Here is an 18,531-nt window from a genome sequence, read left to right on the forward strand (position 1 = left end):
ATGGATTCACCCATCAGGGAACATTCTCTTAAAATATTGCCATTTCCAGAGTGATAGCAAATCTTTTAAAGAATTATTTTATTTAACTTATTTATTAAATTTTATTTATTCATTCATTTATCTTAATTTGACCAGAAAGAGACAGAGAAAAAGATGGAGGGAAAGTGAGAAAGCAAGCTGCCAGGTCCGAGACTCAAACTGTGGTAAGCCATAAGGGAGTCGAATGCCTTTTACCACCATACCACCTGCCAGCCCCATTGATAACAAACTTTAAAATAAAGGAGCATAACCAACTCTGCTCATCATTGGGCAGCTGACTGTGCACAACTATGAGACCCTAAATAACTTTATTGCTCCTTCTTTATGAATTTTCTGGAACCCCTTATCAAAGAACCTGCCCTACCAAAGAACTTCACCAACTTGGCTGGAATCAAAGCAGGAGCTCTTAATTGCTGGTAGAATGACTCCTTCAACCACACACATGCACACACAGACACACACAGACACACACACACACATACACACACACACACACAGTCACTGTGGGGTCAGCAATAGTTCCCTGATTCAGGGTCACAAATAATGTATCCTTATGTCTAAAATTTGAAAGGAAGGGAAATCCCACTCTAATCATTAACATTTAGTTTTCCTTAGATGCAGCTTCCACTCCCTCTCCCTTCACCCTTGTCCTTTCTCATCGTGTCTCACTCTTTCAGACCAGTAGCATCAACTGTCTTCCATTTCAATTTATTTCCCCCTTAGTATAATGTATACCTACCTTTTTTTTTTTTCATGTTTTTGGTTTTTGTCATAGAGTGCATGCACTCACTGGCGAGAGACAGAAAGAGGCAAAGTGAGAAATCACCCCCAGTGGGGATGGTCATGCTGCAATCCCTTGTCCTCCATTCTCCTCCTGGGATTTTTGGGCAGGCATGCACGTGCATTCCAGCACGACTTCTAAGCTACTGGGTCTAGGACTTGAACTGCAGTAGGCGATGAGACAGTCCAGTTCCTTAACCAGCATGCCACCTGCTGGCCCCATACCAACTCTGTATAAGAAAGATGCTAGCTGCTGTGGAGAGATGCAAACATATATTAGACACATGAAAAGTTTTACAAAGTGATCAAAGAGAAAAATTATAGACCTAAAGACAAATGATAATCTAAGACTGTATGAGAAAACCCATATTAAGTACATCCCCGTGGAATAGTTTAGAAGAGTAAGGTAAAGCCATGGAAGGTAGGAGTTCCATGTTTTTAGGGGTGACTGGTAAAAGGAAAGATCTCTAAAATGACAGGTGAGCTAGAAACTCAGTTATTTTGTTGCTGATTGTGGGGTAATGCCGGGTGAGTCACTGCTTTTTGGTAAATTGGAGTGAGAATCAGAGAGGTTGAAGTTTGCCAGAGGTGGCAACAAATCAAGACCCAACTGTGCACAGAAGTTTTTCCATTTTCAAGTGAAAATATTTGAGAAAAGTGGCAAGAGTGGAGAATTCTAGAAGTAAATAGAATAAAATAATTTCTGTCCAGTTCCCATGTCCTTAGTTTGCCTTCTTTCACATGCCAATCAACGAAGCAACTTATTCCCAAGGTTTAGAACTTCTCCTCTTGTGGTCTCTCACAGGAAGGTACCCGTGGAGGAGCTAATGCCAACATCACCAAGTTCTCAACCTACGTATGAGATGCTGTGAACCCCCAGATGCTCTTTAACCCTAGAGCCACGTAACTGCTTTTTCAGTTAATAATGATGTTTCTCTATGACCTTTCTCCCTGTTAGACATAAACGAATGTGAAAGAGATGCCTGTGGAAATGGAACCTGCCGAAACACAATTGGTTCCTTCAACTGCCGCTGCAACCATGGTTTCATCCTGTCTCACAACAACGACTGTATCGGTGAGTGTGCAGAACGGTGCACCCTTAAAGGAAGTCATTTTATAAGGAGCCTTTGTCATTTTCAGCATCTCTAGTGGACCAACTGGTTTTTTTAAAAAATACATGTCACATGTAACGCTTAGTTATAGGCTTTGTCAAATGTAATGTGCTAATTAAATGTCATATATAACTATATCCGTTGTTTTTATTAAAATGCTCATTAGCTATAATTTTTATGCCTCCTTTTCTGTGAATAAGTAAATGGAATCAATTATGTTTTTAAATAAATAAAAGTGATTCTTTTATAGAAATTACATAATTCAGAAATAATGTGTGCTTTCTTGCTGAAATGTTTCGCTGTCACCTCACTTAAAGGAAACAAGCTGTTGAATCTATAAAATCCTCCTTATAAAACATTCTAGGCAAGAGTAATGAACCAAATTTTATATTGTGCCAGAGGCACATTTTGACTTCTTATACTAAATAATGCCCTCAGTTGAATTGTGTTATTAGTGAATCAGATTTACACTTTAAAAATAAAATCTAATGGAAGATCAAGAGGAAATGGACTTCAAATCCTAATGCAAATTGTCAGTCTCGACTATAGTAATGGAATTGTTGTCAGATTTGGATAGGTGCTGAAAACCCAGTCTGTTGTTACAAACTAGATCTTTACTGGAATTCCTTATGTTTGGCTGAGTCAGCAAAGGCTACAGAAATTCAGAATAAGTACATTTTTGGCTTTAAAGATTGGATTATTGCTGAGATTATGACATTTTCTTTGGAATATATCAAAGGGTATTTATTGATTGATTGATTGATTTTTGTAGATGTTGATGAATGTGCAACTGGAAATGGGAACCTTTGCAGAAATGGCCAGTGCATCAACACCGTAGGGTCCTTCCAGTGTCAGTGCAATGAAGGCTACGAGGTGGCTCCAGACGGGAGGACCTGTGTGGGTGAGTACTGGGTTCTGGGAGACCATGGAAGAGTGCTCCCAGAGAGTCACACTGTCCCATCCTAATCCTTCCTTCTGAAGTCAGGAGGAAGAATCAGAGTACTAGTACACTAACCTGACTATAAAGATTTTGTATGTCTTTTTTAAAAGTTATATGTGTGTGTGTGTGTGTGTTACTTTTTCTCTTATTTTTAAAAATTAAGTTACTGTATTCAGAGAACATTCAAACTATTCCATTTAACAGTAAAACAGATTGATTGTTCTGCGAAGAATTGTGATTCCTCTGCTTTTATTTATTTTTTCTTCAGAACACCTTTGTGGTAAGCCCCTATATAATCTTTTGGGCATCGATAAAATCCTTACACTTACTGAATGCCTTTTCACATGCTACACTTTTCTGAAAATATTTCTTTTATGGTAGGTAAAATAAACTATTTGCATGATTTTCAAGGCCAATAGCAAGGCTTATTTTTATGCAGTCATTTATTTTTTGCCCTGGTGAAATTTCGTGGACTTTAATTCGCTTTATGTATTTCTTTTATTTGATTCTAGCTTTTAGAATTTTATTTGCTTGATGGAGATAATGCCAGTGAAAACTGCTTTCTTCTTTTTTCCATTTTCTTTGCAGATATCAATGAATGTCTCTTAGAACCCGGAAAATGTGCACCAGGTACCTGTCAAAACTTGGATGGGTCCTACAGATGCATTTGTCCACCTGGATACAGTCTGCAAAATGACAAGTGTGAAGGTAGGAAGGCTGTTTATGTTTGGAAATGAGCAGTAAAAGTCAGTGCACTGGGATTACCAAATCCAGAGTTTTTATGGTGTCTTCACATTGGAATATTTTATCAGAAGCAAATTCGAGGGTGGGGGTACAACTTACATTTTCATCCTCTTGGTGAGACAAGAACAGTGAATTCTCAGGTTACTCTCTGATGAACTTATTTTATCTGTGCATATGGCTAGTCCCGTGACCTTCAGTCTTTCCCACAGGGCTGTTGGATGGCTTGTGAAAATGCTGTTCCCTACTTCCAGTATTCCTGAATTACATGTTTTGAAGTGGCAATAATTTGAAGCTAAAAATAGCTTCTGATTTCAGTTAAAGTCTTTAAAGGATCACATTTAAATTTGGATGAATGCAGTATATAATTTGTCTATGTTATTTTCATCTATAGAGCAATGAAAATGTATTTTTACAAATAAATTCTTAGAAAATTCTATAGTATGACACTCTTTTTGATCTCAGTACATGTATCATTGCATTTAGTGAAGGACATGAATTGCCAGAACTTCATACCTAAATAGAATTGAAAGGATCTTCAGGGAATCACCTAGTTAGTTCATGTCTCATTCTTGAAGCATGTCTGCATCTAATCCACAGTGTACTCATTTTCTCTACTTTTAATGTCAATGAGAATTTGTGTAAAATGGAAGTATTCTATCAATTAAGTCTTAATGAAAATTAAGTGCTATTTCAGTTTTTACCGAAGCTTGGTTTTGTTTACTCCATGATAAATACACAACTCCCCTAAAACGCATAGAATGGAGATATATGAAAAGAAAAATGGCTTCTCAAATGGTCAATAAAGTACTTATTTGACAATATTTGCCCCATTCTTAAGAATTTTGCTCCTACAGACTAACTTCCGCCATAAGAGAATTGTAAAAACAATGACAAAGACAACCACCAAAAAGGAATATTTAGATATTTTTATAAAAGTTAACTTTTTTTGCAAAAAGCTTAGATGTGGGGGTAGAGGAACTATGTGGAAATGAAGTAACTCAATCAGTGATAGTTTAATTTCATTAACAAACCACAGGGATACCCTTATAAGTGCAACTTAATAACATGGAATGATAAAGAAGCTGGTTTTGCATTGTACAGGAAGATCACCACTATACATTGAACGTTTTTAGACTATTCACTGTATAGTGTTTACAATATTAAGTCAAGAAAATAGAGTTCATTTCTTAACTTTTCCTTAGTTGGACCGCTGGGGAATAATGTTGCATAATGCAAATGCATTTTAGTGTAGGTAGATCTGGTACAAACATGTGAAAATAAAGAGACCCAAGACACATGAGATGTTTTGTGTTTAGTTGAAAAAGAAAGTATTTCTATAAAAATAGCATGGCTCAGAATTAAGACTTAACTACTTTCTGCACTAAAAGTCCCTGCTGAAAGTCAGGAGAAAGGATGGGTGGGTGTATTGGAACAGAGGGGCCATACTTTTTCCATAAGTGATATATTAGCTAAACCAATGCAATATTGGAAGTGAAAAGTGATGCTATTACTAAGAAAATCAGGCCAATAGACATAAGCTGAGACCATCTCAGGCAAATTATGACATATGGTTACCCACACTCCCACTCAGACCACCCCTCACCTCCGGCCCCTTTAGACCTCCTTTCCTAGGAGTGAAGATGTGTTGGGTCATTGGAAATGTCATGGCATTTTTTTTTATGCAAAAATGTATCATGACTTTTCTGACAACCCAATATTAAATATCTGAAAGAAAATACACCACAATTCTGTGTCCAGTGTCTGTTACATGTATGATTAGAGAAAAACATCAGCCTGCCCAAGTAAAGGTATTCTTGTGTCTTTGGAAAAATTAACCTGCAAATCAGAGTGAGGAGCCTTATCTTCTGTGCTATCCTACATAGGATTATACTTTGTTTCATGAATGTTAATGTCCTTTAAAAAGTTGCAGTTTTAGGGCTATAGCATGAGGTGTTAGGAAAAGCTCTCTGGATGGGTGGAAGGGGACTACATCTGCTTCAAAGGCCCAGCTCTCACATCGAATGACTCTGTCAACAGGCTTAAAATCTCAGCATTTCCTCTTACCTACAATGATGAAGTGGGACTCTGGAGTTTCTTGTTTCTTTCTCACCCTAGATTGATGTGAAATTACTCTGACTTTCCTCATCAGCGAAACAGCTCAGTCTAGGCAAGAGTGATTTGTCACTGCATCTTATAGAAAGAAGGCACTTGCAGATTCTATGTTTGCATCAAGAACTGTCATAACTGATTTTTTGAAAGTCATCACAACCTACCAGTCCAGCTCACAGCATCACCATCAGAAAAACATCTTCATTATTTCCAAAGAGCTTTGAAATTCAGTTGTACTTTGACTTTCAGATTTTACATTTAGTACTTGATGGTGTCTGTATTGTGTTTTGACCTTATTGGACATGTGTAATTCTTTCAGATATTGATGAGTGTGTTGAAGAGCCAGAAATCTGTGCCCTGGGCACATGCAGTAACACAGAAGGCAGCTTCAAATGTCTATGTCCAGAAGGATTCTCTTTGTCCTCCACGGGAAGAAGGTGCCAAGGTAAGTGCCTTTGAAGGCTTTGAACTTTAATTACTCTGGGTTTGTATGGTGTGGTCTTATTTTTTAAACATAGCAAAGCTCTGATTCTTGGTAGACTAGAAAATGGAGACTTTTCATTCCCTCAGCCTAATGACTACCACATAGCAGAAGGTTCATTTTCACTATATATTTTTACAAACTGTTTATTTTATTTTATTTTCACTATTACTAGTTTTTAAATTTTGACCTGAGAGAGAGAGAGAAAGTGAGAAAGCAAGCCACCAGGTCTGGGACTCGAACTGCAGTCAGCCATGTGGGAGTCCAGCGCCTTAACCACCATGTCACCCACTGGCTGCTCACTTTTAAAGTTTAGAAATTCATCCATTGAATTATGGTTGCTTATACAGCCATCCTGGCACTTAAGCTTCTCTTCCCCCCTGAGAACACAGATGATGGTAGATCCTTAAGTAGGGACTCACCATGAAACACCGAGACAGCAAACCTGGGGGAAATTCAGCTACATATCTTTTGCCTCTGGGAGAGGGGTGGGCTGAAAAAATACAGGCCCACACCTTGACCTTTAGACAGAAAAACATCCAGTAATACATGTGCCCCGAGATACAGTACCCATCCCTGACATCACAGATTCTCTAAGAAAACAGAAAAATGGACCAACCAGGATTCTTACTGGACTATCGTCCATTTTCAGGAATAATACTTACCAACTGTTTCAGTAAAGATTTTCAATAGTTTTCCACATTGACTTTCAAATTAAAAATAAATCAGGAGCCTGAGTTTATGCATAGCAGAGTAGGTACTTAAATTCCAGAAAACTGTTCAGACTTCCTTAATCAATGCCATTGTGTGAAGCTATCTATTTTATTTACATAAACGAGTTTATTGAATTCACGGGTCATGGGGCCCTCAAACACAAATACTTCTCCCCCCCTCACCTGGTGTTTTTTTGTTGTTTGTTGTTGTTGTTGTTTCAGTGTTGTGTTGGGGTTTTTTGTGCGGTGTGGGGGAGGAGGAGGAGGTATTGCTTGTTTGTTTTGTTTCCATATTACCAGATAAGAGGCACTGGATACCATTTAAGGGTCCAAAATTTGGGGGCTGGGGGACCAACCTTGCCATTTTTTAGCCCAGAGCAAGTCATTTCATCTTTTGGAAGTTCAGTTTTCTCATTTTAAACAGTCATACCTGACCAACCAGTTTTACTGAACTCATGACAAAGCCCTTAGTTTCTGTGTGCTCCGTAGATTCTTGCTATTATTATTCTCATGGTCTGATAAACTTCTTCCTTTTGAATTGGTCATTTTAGCAGGATGAAGGAGAAGAGAATTCTCTGGTTGGTTTGATCTTGCTGGTAGTTCTCAGAGGTCCCCATGGATTTGGGGGTGGTAGGTAAAGTGGAGCTTGATTTGAACAGATGCTCTGTATGGTGCAGACTGGCCAGATGAATTCTAACTCCTACTCCTTTGTTTTTGTATGTCTCTGGCTTGCCTTGAGTTTGGAAAGCAAGCAGTGAGAAACCAGGTGTGAATCTGCCGATGTGGCAGGCCAGAGCAAACTCCTAGGCTATTAATTCAATTTGCACTGGCCCGTCACAGAGCAAGCTCACACTGCAGGAAGAATCAGCCCAGCTGTGCGCAGCCCCGCCACATGCTCTGCTCCCAGAGACAGAGCCAGAATTGAGGAATGCAAGCCAGGAAAGTGACTTTGGTAGATCTGATGAAATTTCAGAGGTCGTTCAGGGCTCTTTGCAGATGGACTGGTAACAGGCATCCTAGCAAGCCCTAGTTAGTGTACGTGGGCCAGTGCAGCTCTCTTTCTCCCGTGCAAAGCACCTATGAGTAATAAACCAATTCTAGAGAATTACCACAAGCAAATCACCCACACAGCACAGATTTTGCTGGAGCCAGGAAATCAAGAGCAGGGCTTTTCTTGTTAGGTGACAAATTAGGAGGCACACTTCTATTGCCCATGAAATGAGAAAATTCTACAGAACCATGGGTAATGTCTTTGCAGGAACAAATGCCATGGGGCTCAGGTAGACAGAGCCTAGCCCTGAGAGCCACAGGTACAAGTGAGTTGCTTCCATCTGAAAAGGACATTGAAGGGCATTTGTCACTTAGGCTGACAAAACTTCATAAATTTGAATCTCTGTCTATGCCAAGATTTTCTGAAGTAGGGTGAGGTGAAGTAATATGTGGGAGATAGGGCTGGGGTCTGGAACAGTGTCAGTGATTAAAGAAAAGAGAATGAGGGAACCAGCAGTTAGCATAATGGCTATGTCGCTGGACTCCCACGTAGTCGACTGCAGTTCGCGTCCTGGACCCGGTGGCTTAAAACTCACACCGGGCGCGTGTGCGTGCGTGCTCAAGATCCTGAGAGGAGAATGGAGGAGAAGGGATTGCGGCATGACCATCCCCCCTGGGGGGTGATTTCTCGCTTTCTGTCTCTATGTCTCTCTCTGTCTGTCTGGCGAGCGCACGCAGCAAAAACTTCTCAAAAAAAAAAAAAGAAAAGAAAAGAGAATGAGAATTTTTTAACATGCCAGTATGAAAAAATACATGTATGTAGGTATAAAAAAAAACTACAGGGGCTAGCAGATGGTATGGTAGTTAAAGTGCTGGACTCCCCACATGGCCAACCATGGTTTGAGTCCTGGACTTGATGACTTGCTTTCTCACTTTCTTTCTGGTGAGTGCACATGCCCTGCAACAGATTAAAAATAATAATAAATAGAATTAATTCTTTTTTAAAAAGACTACAGACTGGAAGATACAGGAGAGAGTTAAGTTGTAACATAGCTGCTGAGACATTTTGTGTGAGCAGTCACTGAATTATATCTTAAAACATTTGTAGTTAAAACTAATGAAAACAAGACCAATAAATATAAAACATTGTACGTGACAAAGAATTTGAAAAATAAAGGAAATCCAAAAGTGCCCTCCAAACAATAATAGTTTGTTACATCTTGTAGTTTCTCAGTAAAGTAAGCATTTGGATGGCAGATAAGGTGCAAGACGAGGGCTGATTTTTATTGCTCTTGACCTTGGAAGGGAAGTTCATTGAAAGGTACCTGCTAGGTCCTACCCTCAACAATGTGGAAATGGAATAGAAACCAGAGAAGCGTTGAGAGCCTTGACGGGATGAGCAAGGTCACTGAGGAAACCAACTCAATGTGAATCACTGAGCTTGGAAAATATAATGATAGATACATAGACAGACAGACAGAAGATAGATATTTTTAAATTTACTTCATGAAAACCTTCCTCTGTTATTCTGACATTGCCTCCTTTGTTAAGAAATGAAAGTGGTGAAATTGTCTTAATAGAAATGCAGGAGGCTATGATAGTATGCTTCCTGGGATTAAAGGATGGCAACAAGAAGATTGAAAAAAAGCAGAGGTGGTCAGACATAAAGAAAAATTGTATAACATGGAAATGAGAACATTTTCCTAAAACCTGCACCCTTTCACCTCTGTGCAATGAGAGAAGAGTTTTGCAAGCTCTGCAAGTAAAATTCAAGGAGAAACACACTCCAGACCCCTGGATGAGCTCATTTTTAGAGTCACCCAATTTGTTCTATAAGAAATGGAATAGTCCAAAGTTATGTCAAGCAGCATTGAAAAATTCTTTAGAAAATAGATTCCAATTGATTATTGGAGTCACCAAGCAATAATTAATAGTAAAGAAATATATTCTTTGAAAGAAAGTTTGTTCTACTACTGCCTAACCATAACCCTGCTTTCTTTCTTCCTATTGAGCTAAATAAGCTTCTGAAAATTTTACACTGACGTGTGTGTGTGTGTGTGTGTGTGTGTGTGTGGTGTGTGTGTGTGTAATCAGCAAAAATCCCCACTTGTATTATTTAGTCAGAAACTCCCATGAATGGCTGCTTCAGTGTCCACGCTTGTGTTATATTTTTGCCAGCCCACAAAGCTGCCACTTTATTTTATTTTATTTTATTTTTTTGGAGAGGTTTTCGCTATAGGGCGCGTGCGCTCGCCAGACAGACAGAGAGAGACAGAGAGACAGAAAGTGAGAAATCACCCCCCAGGGGGGATGGTCACGCTGCAATCCCTTCTCCTCCATTCTCCTCTCGGGATCTTGGGCATGCACGCACACGCACCTGGCGTGAGTTTTAAGCCACCTGGTCCGGGACGCGAACCATGGTCGACTACATGGGAGTCCAGCGACATAGCCATTACGCTAACTGCTGGTTCCCTGCCACTTTATTTTTGATCTGGGGTCCAGAGCCTAGAGAACACAATAAACAATGAAGTGTGGTATCACAGTAAATATCAAAACTAGGAGGACTCCTTTACTCTAGTGTGTTTGCTCAACGTTTGTTTGTTTTTAATTTGCTGTAGGGCACATATGCTCACCAGAGAGACAGAGAAAACGAGAGAGAAAGTAAGAAATCAAGCTGCCAGGTCTGAGACATGAACCATAGTCGGCCATGTGGGAGTCCAGTGCCTTAACCACCACACCACCTGCTGGCCCCTGCTAAATGTTTTTAACATACCCAAGCAGAGCTATCCATGAAAGCATCTTGTGAATGTTTTGAACCTGAAGGCACCCATGGATTTATTTTGAAAATGACAGTTGGGTTTTATTATTCTCATCAGGTTATTTTTAAATATTGGCTAAACTGAGAAAAAACGTTGAAGCCCCGTCAGGTTTTTTCATTCATCAGATCACACTACGAAAGTTGCCTGTGACTAATGACCTCAATTCAGTTCCTGTAATTACTGTTACCATCACTTAAGGAGTATTGCTGTGCTAATGGGCTGCGAACACGAGTCCAGCTTGGTAGACTGTTTCTTACTCCATATTGTGCAATAAAGATTTGTAGGAAAGAAACTAAAAGGTATCATAAATTTATGCTGCAGATCTGCGGATGAGCTACTGTTATGCGAAATTCGAAGGAGGAAAGTGTTCATCACCCAAATCCAGAAATCACTCCAAACAGGAATGCTGCTGTGCCCTGAAGGGAGAGGGCTGGGGAGATCCCTGTGAGCTCTGTCCTACTGAACCTGATGGTATGTGTCATTGCATTTCTCTTTGCGTCATTCAAGGTGCAGACTGGCCATGAAATACATGCGATTGTAGGCTTTAAAGACAATACGATAATTTAATTTCATTGTAACTCTAATTAGAATGTTCATTAAAAATTATTTTTCTCAGGTAGTTATTTTCTTGTTAGTTATGAAGTGAGGATGCCCAAGGAATAAGCACCTCTTTTTTGAGAATCTTGTTCATTTCCTCTGGTTTCTGGTTTGTGTTTTCTTCATCATTTTTGTATGTGCAGCATGTGGTGATTTGGCTACCATGAAATGACTGGCAGGCGTAGGGGGGACGCCTATGACCAGTTGCCATTGTCTATCTGTTAACGATAGATGTGTGTGTCTCCCCTGCAGAGGCTTTCCGCCAGATCTGCCCCTATGGAAGTGGGATCATCGTGGGACCCGATGATTCAGCAGTTGGTGAGTGGCCTGTGCTGGATTCTCAGCCTTCCTCAGGATTCTCAGCCAGCCTCTGCACTAGCCTTTCTCCAGTCGTTCTTATGTCTTCCCATCTATCTTGAAAAATTTAGTTCTACTTTTTTGTTACTTCATTTAGATACCAATTGTATTATTGTATTCTAATATTAGATAGTTGATTAATTAAACGTAGAAACGATCATCATAATTTACCTTTTTTTTTTTTTTAAGTATCATGTTATTCACTGGTTGGTTTTTTTTTTTTTCCTCCTTGGCTCAAGATATGGATGAGTGCAAGGAACCTGATGTCTGTAAACACGGACAGTTTAATTAAATGTAGAAACGATCATCATAATTTACCTATTTTTTTTTAAGTATCATGTTATTCACTGGTTGTTTTTTTTTTTTTTCCTCCTTGGCTCAAGATATGGATGAGTGCAAGGAACCTGATGTCTGTAAACACGGACAGTGCATCAATACAGATGGCTCCTATCGCTGTGAATGTCCCTTTGGTTATATTCTAGAAGGGAACGAGTGTGTGGGTGAGTAAGAAGTCTGTTTCTGCCATTGGGATTTTACAAATTAGAAATTAAGCTATAACTACAGGCACACCACTAGGAATTATAAGTACCAAGATGGGACTTAAATGGTTTTGTCCATCCATTCATGTATCTTTCATTTAGAATATTAGCTGAGTCACCAACATGTGCCCAGGCACCATGCTAGGCTCTAGGGCAACAAAAGAGAACCAAGCAGACAAAGTTCTTCCCTGCATGAACCTTCTAGTGGAAGACACATACTGCACACAGTTGAAGAGCTAATGAAAAGACATCATAATGAAAGTTTTTGGGAAATTTTAAGAAAATGTTCTTGATCTCAATCATATTCTCTTAGTACATGTAATAAAAATGTATCTGGATTTCATTACAGTTAGTAACATGAAAGGCCATGTAACAAGAGTAAATTCCTCTTTTTTTAACCCTTTTATTAACATTTTAAAGAATGGGAACTAGCAGATGATTAATGTAATGATTACATCGCTGGACTCCCACATAGCCAACTGTGATTCAAGTCTTGGACCCAGTGACTTGAAACTCATACTCGGCATGTGTGCATGCATGCGCAAAATCCTGACAGGAGAATGGAGGAGAAGGGTCATCCCCTTGGGGATGGGGTGATTCTTTGTTTTCTGTCTGTCTGTCTTTGTCTCTCCAGCAAGTGCACATACCTTATAGCAAAAATCTCTCAAAAAGAATATTTTGTTTTCAAAGAATGACACCTATGGCCGACCTTTGACTCCAGTCCACACTAACTCCAAGTAAATCCAAGTATTATGTGTATTCATTTCAGAATTTCAAAGCAACTTACTGTAACCTGATTAATATAAATGGCATACATGCTAACGATTTGTCTATGTATATTAGAAAGTAGCCTAATAAAAGGAATTGGGGTACAAGGATTTTGGTCCCAGCTGTGGCTAAAGCCAGTTCTTTGGCTTTTCTAGGCCTTAGAATATAATATTATGTAGGTAAACCAACTTCTTTTTAACCAACATTATAGCTTTAAAGCTCAATGGTTTTGGGATTTCTGTTGACACGAAGGAGAAAGGATGTTCATGACAGTGAAATGCAATTTAATAGCAGAACAAAAACAGATTTGTCATTTCCTCTTTGGAATCTTCAGTTAGTGCTACCACACACGTGAGAGATGAGCCTCCATGCTTGAGGTTGTTCTTCCATACCCTCCCGCCTTCACTTTCTGACTCAATACATCGACATTGATGACAGTCCATTATTCTCTATGCCTTACATAGCTGCAATAATATTATTTCTCAAACTTTTTCCTTTCCTAAGGGAAGCTATTCTTCCCAAGGCATGTGTCAGAAGAATAGTGAGTATTCTGGGTGGATGGGTAAGGAGGCATATGTGTTTTTAGAGTCCTTGGTTTGACTTGTCTCGCCAATGTTTTTTTGTTTTGTTTTGTTTTTTTTAACCAGGATCCTTTACTTCAACAGACAGTAAAACATACACAGATGGTTACATTTGCCAATAATTGGTTATATTGCTCTTGTTTGATATAAGTGACAACTGGTTATTGTTTTTTGGTTTTTTATTTTAATTTATTTTATACATTCAATTACTATACATCACTTAGCTCATAAAGTAAATTTACCTAACATGAATACACTTCACACCAGTTGAGTATAGTATACACTTTATCATCAACAGATAATAACCCATTTCTGTTTCCCATAAATGTCTTGCCTCTCTATTTTTTCTCCTTAATTTCTTTCCTCACACTCTCTCCAATGTCTTTTGAGAGATTATTCCCTAGATGTAGTTTATGCTGGTTTTTTTTTTTTTTTGTCTAATGTAAACCACCTGGTTTCAACTGAATCAACCAAATCAACTTGAATCTTGATTTTTATCCAGTGTATTAATTTTGATTAACCTCTGGCCTGTTATTGTGTGTAAGTTTAGTCTTCTCTTTTGTATCTGGCTGGAATCCACCATGTTTAAGGCTTCTTGGAGAGTGACGCAATGTAAGACCCAACTGGAGATGTATTTGTAATTTAAACAAGCAGAAACTTTTGACTGGCGTTAGGAGCCTTGTTTTTAACCCTTCTGCTGCTCCTAATAGAGGGTTTACTTCTTCATAAGGTAGGAGACTGGAGTAGCTCATGGAGGAGAGATGTGTAAGGGCTGGAATCCGTGTTCTGTCACTATCACTTCCCTGTCACTGAGCATGTGGAACTGCATGGCTGCAAACCTGTGATGAGACATGTGCACTCCTTTATTTCAAGAACAGAATGAAAAGTAAACAAGACATTATAAATCAAAGTGCTGTGTTAGAATGAAAGGTATTATCTGAATCCATATCCATTTTAGCTCAGTTCATTGTGTTTTGGATTCACTCCTGGTCACTTGCAGATACTGATGAATGTTCCGTGGGCAATCCTTGTGGAAATGGAACCTGCAAGAATGTGATTGGAGGTTTTGAGTGTACCTGTGAGGAAGGATTTGAACCTGGACCAATGATGACATGTGAAGGTAAGCCTCTTATGCACAGAAGGGTTGGTTATGTGCACTGATCGTGGGAATAGTCTGTTGATTACAATTCTAAATATTAAAGCCTCCTCAGGGTGTACAGACTAAAGAAACTCTGGGCTTAATGGGCCATTCCATCATTTCTTCTCAGTGTGGTTCCTCTGTGCAGGGAGTATAGTGCTCATGGCACAGGCTGCATTGTAAGTTTTACAGAGTTCTTATCGGTATCTCCTTGCTACTTATATTTGGAGAGAACTCCTGTCCTGTGTCCTGCCTTCTTTCTTATTCTCTATTTTCCCCTTCTTCTTCTCTGTCTTCCAAGTCCCCTTTCTTTTTCTTCTTTTTCTCTTCTTTTCAACTCCATGGTAACATCTGTACACTGAGATAACCACAAATATTCTGTGGCCATTTGGAGGCAATTACAGCAGAAGAGGTTGCCTATACTATTTAAGTAATACTCCATCAGCAAACCTGGTAGGATGTATGGAAAGAAGGAAAAAGTGAAGGCATTTCTAGAACAGTGGCTCTCAAAGGGTGGTCCCTGGACCAGCACATCAGCATCACTTGGGAAATTGTTAGAAATGCTAATTTTCAGTTCTAGTCCCAGACCTTGTGAATCAGAAATGCTAACAGAGGGGCCCCAAAGCCCTCCAGATGATCTGTTACACTCTCAAGTTGAGACCCACTGGTCTAAGAAAAGAATGAAGGGGAGTGACCTGGTGGGGAGTGTAGAGGGTGAAGTTGGTTTTAAAGTGAGCTCTTCGTCACAGATGACCTTTCAATACCTGTGGGTGGAGTTGTGAATCTTTAAAAGTTGTGAGTAGATCATGATATGGGATCTCACTCATGTTCTTAGCATCATGAGGTTTGGAGAATGAACGATAATTGAGATAGTCTGTTTCAACACTGCTTTTCTACAACAATTCCAATGGTTCCAAACTATGGAATCTATAAAAATCACATTTTTTCCATGACTGATAAGCTATTTCCATCTACTTAAGGCTAACCCTTCAGCATCGTGTGAACTAAGTATCTCTGTAAGTGTAAAGTGACCCAGAACACCATTTGCTTGTGCAGAAGTATCATCACTACTTCACAGGAGCCTCTTAGCATGGGGAAGGGAAAATGGTTAGCAATATTGGAGTCTGAACTTCTGTTCAGACTGCATTTGTTTTGGCTGAATGGGGAAAAATAATCCCTGCTCCATGTAATGGTAGGGAGTGACAAATGGTCAACTTGAACCTTCAAAGTCAAAATTTCAGAAGTCCCCTGAATGTAGGGTGACCTATAATTTCTTACCCACCTAACAAATTAGGGGCAATTATATCAGGACAATAAGCACAAACCAGGACTCTGCGTGAAGAACCAACGTGTATAGTTACCCTACTTATCACTTATATAAAATAACCAAATTCACTTTATAACTCCTTGAAAATGAGAGAACATTTGATCCGTCTATGTTCATAACAGTGTTTTAACTTTTGGTAAAAGTAAGTTACTTTTTTTGTTTGTTTGTTAATGTCTACAATCCATTATTTTATTACTTCTGTTGCAGATATAAACGAATGTGCCCAGAATCCTCTGCTCTGTGCCTTCCGGTGTGTGAACACTTATGGGTCATATGAATGCAAATGTCCTGCGGGATAAATTCACTTTATAACTCCTTGAAAATGAGAGAACATTTGATCCGTCTATGTTCATAACAGTGAGGCATTTTAACTTTTGGTAAAAGTAAGTTACTTTTTTTGTTTGTTTGTTAATGTCTACAATCCATTATTTTATTACTTCTGTTGCAGATATAAACGAATGTGCCCAGAATCCTCTGCTCTGTGCCTTCCGGTGTGTGAACACTTATGGGTCATATGAATGCAAATGTCCTGCGGGATACGTTCTGAGAGAAGACAGGAGAATGTGCAAAGGTGAGCCATCGTGTTAAAGGTCATCTAAACCAGGGAGCTCTAACTCTATGATGGGGGATGGCCCTCCAAGCCTGCCATTAGTAGAGGAGGGCTGGGAATTGGGAACATAAGTAGTCCATGGACAATGTGAGGGCTGTCTCTGCCGCCTTTTCTTCTAAACTGTAGCTGCACTGCAGATCCTTTACTGGTTTTCCCTGTGCACTGCATGTCTGTGACATGCTAGTCATTGCACTAGATGTGAAGATAGGAAAGAAAGACGTTTCCCCACATTTAAGAAGCTCAATATGAAGAGATTGAGACAGAGCTATAAACAAGTAATCATAGTGTAGTCTGAGAGATGCTCTGGTGGTTATATATGCAAAGTGCTCTTGAGAACACAGAGGAAGGAGTAGATTAAAAGAGAGGAGATTCCCTCACTAAAGAATATTCTATTCCAACAATGAGGGAACAGAGGGAATCAGCTTTAATTAAACCATTTCCATGAAAAATGCTAACTGAATATCTGCAGTGTCTAAAGCACGAGGGTAGGCTGTATTGTACAGACTTGGGTAATCATGAGGCTTGCCCGTGTAGAGCTTTGATTTGTCTCTCCCCAAATTACCTGTTCTCTCAAGATGGCTTGAGAGCATGTGGAAGGGAAGGAGAAAGAAGAAAATGACATCGCAAAAAAACACAAAGTAAGGAAACCTGACCAACCCCAGAAGAAAGGAAATGAAAAAGAGATAAACCAGTAGAAAATAAGATATTTGTGGATGCTTATCTTTCCATCAAAGTATAAAAATCAAATAATGATTATACTAATACTATATTATTGCCATATTAAAACAATATCTTATTATGTTGTTATGTTTGTACGATGAAAGCTTTGGTTTATTATTATATTACAATCCATTGTGAGTGTAATGTTGATAAAATTATTATATCATATATTGCAATTATGCTATTTTAATTATCATTATATTATGAACTGTCATTATATTATGATTATATAAGGCCTTTTTAGTTCAGTAAGTTAAAAAGAATTATAAATTGGCCTAGCTGTGGTGGCACGTGCTTCTAAAATGCCGAGCTCTGCAGGCTCAGACCATATGGGAACCCCAGGTTCAATTTTTGGTCCCTTATTGAGTCTGGGTGCTGTGCGTGTGCCTGAAATCCCAGGAACCTGGGGAGGCTGAGGCAGGAGCATCATGACTTGAGGCTAGCCTAAGCAACATAGCAAGACCCTGCCTAGAAAAGACTCAGGCATGGTGGCATGCACCTGTAGTCCCAGCTGGAAGTCAGAAACCAGAGGATGGTAAAATAGTGAGGCTATATCTTTAAAAAGAGACTTAGAATTAAAAATCGTATCTCAAGAAAAGATATAAAGTAAAGGGATAGAGGAAAGGCATGCATAGAATAAGGCTTCTTAAAGTCAATTAGGGAGGAGCACTTCAAGTTCAGTCATCAAGGTCAAAGATGGTTAGAAGACTCCTTACCATTCTTAAGAGGTCAACATCCAATAGTGCAAAAGGAAGTTAGGCCAACCCTGAAATAACATAGATGCAAATTACTTACTACTGTTACATGTTTAAAAGCAAGTAATACAGCTTCTCTTACAATTGTATAATTGCATACTTTTTACAGATGAAGATGAGTGTCAAGAGGGAAAACACGACTGTACTGAGAAACAAATGGAATGTAAGAACCTCATCGGCACATACATGTGCATCTGTGGACCCGGGTATCAACGGAGACCTGATGGGGAAGGCTGTGTAGGTAAGAGAAGGCCTGTGGAAGGAGCTTGGAAGTGCACTGGAAATAACAGAAAGGAACTGGGCGCTCAGTCCTTGGGTGCTGTGTTCTTGGCAAGAGCCAATTTGCCTCATCCCTTCTGTCACAACTTGCTATGGATTCCAAGAACACTGTCGTCCTCCCTCTGTGCTGGCC

The 18,531-nt window shown here is 39.3% G+C and overlaps 1 protein-coding gene across 1 annotated transcript in view; it reads left to right on the forward strand.

The window, feature by feature from the left end:
• The window catches only part of LOC102495054 (fibrillin-1), a gene marked incomplete at its 3' end in the record, with an annotated part of 283,471 nt that overhangs the window by 256,149 nt on the left and 8,791 nt on the right, over positions 1 to 18,531 (forward strand). Inside the window, exons 46-55 of the mRNA XM_014584254.2 lie at positions 1,778 to 1,894; positions 2,704 to 2,832; positions 3,460 to 3,579; positions 6,044 to 6,169; positions 11,049 to 11,198; positions 11,577 to 11,642; positions 12,065 to 12,181; positions 14,570 to 14,689; positions 16,483 to 16,605; positions 18,229 to 18,360. Coding sequence (XP_014439740.1) covers positions 1,778 to 1,894; positions 2,704 to 2,832; positions 3,460 to 3,579; positions 6,044 to 6,169; positions 11,049 to 11,198; positions 11,577 to 11,642; positions 12,065 to 12,181; positions 14,570 to 14,689; positions 16,483 to 16,605; positions 18,229 to 18,360 — 1,200 coding nt within the window. The remainder of the gene's footprint in view (positions 1 to 1,777; positions 1,895 to 2,703; positions 2,833 to 3,459; positions 3,580 to 6,043; positions 6,170 to 11,048; positions 11,199 to 11,576; positions 11,643 to 12,064; positions 12,182 to 14,569; positions 14,690 to 16,482; positions 16,606 to 18,228; positions 18,361 to 18,531) is intronic.

The sequence above is a fragment of the Tupaia chinensis genome, unplaced genomic scaffold, assembly GCF_000334495.1.
Source record: "Tupaia chinensis unplaced genomic scaffold, TupChi_1.0 Scaffold146140_1, whole genome shotgun sequence".
Lineage (NCBI taxonomy): Eukaryota > Metazoa > Chordata > Mammalia > Scandentia > Tupaiidae > Tupaia > Tupaia belangeri.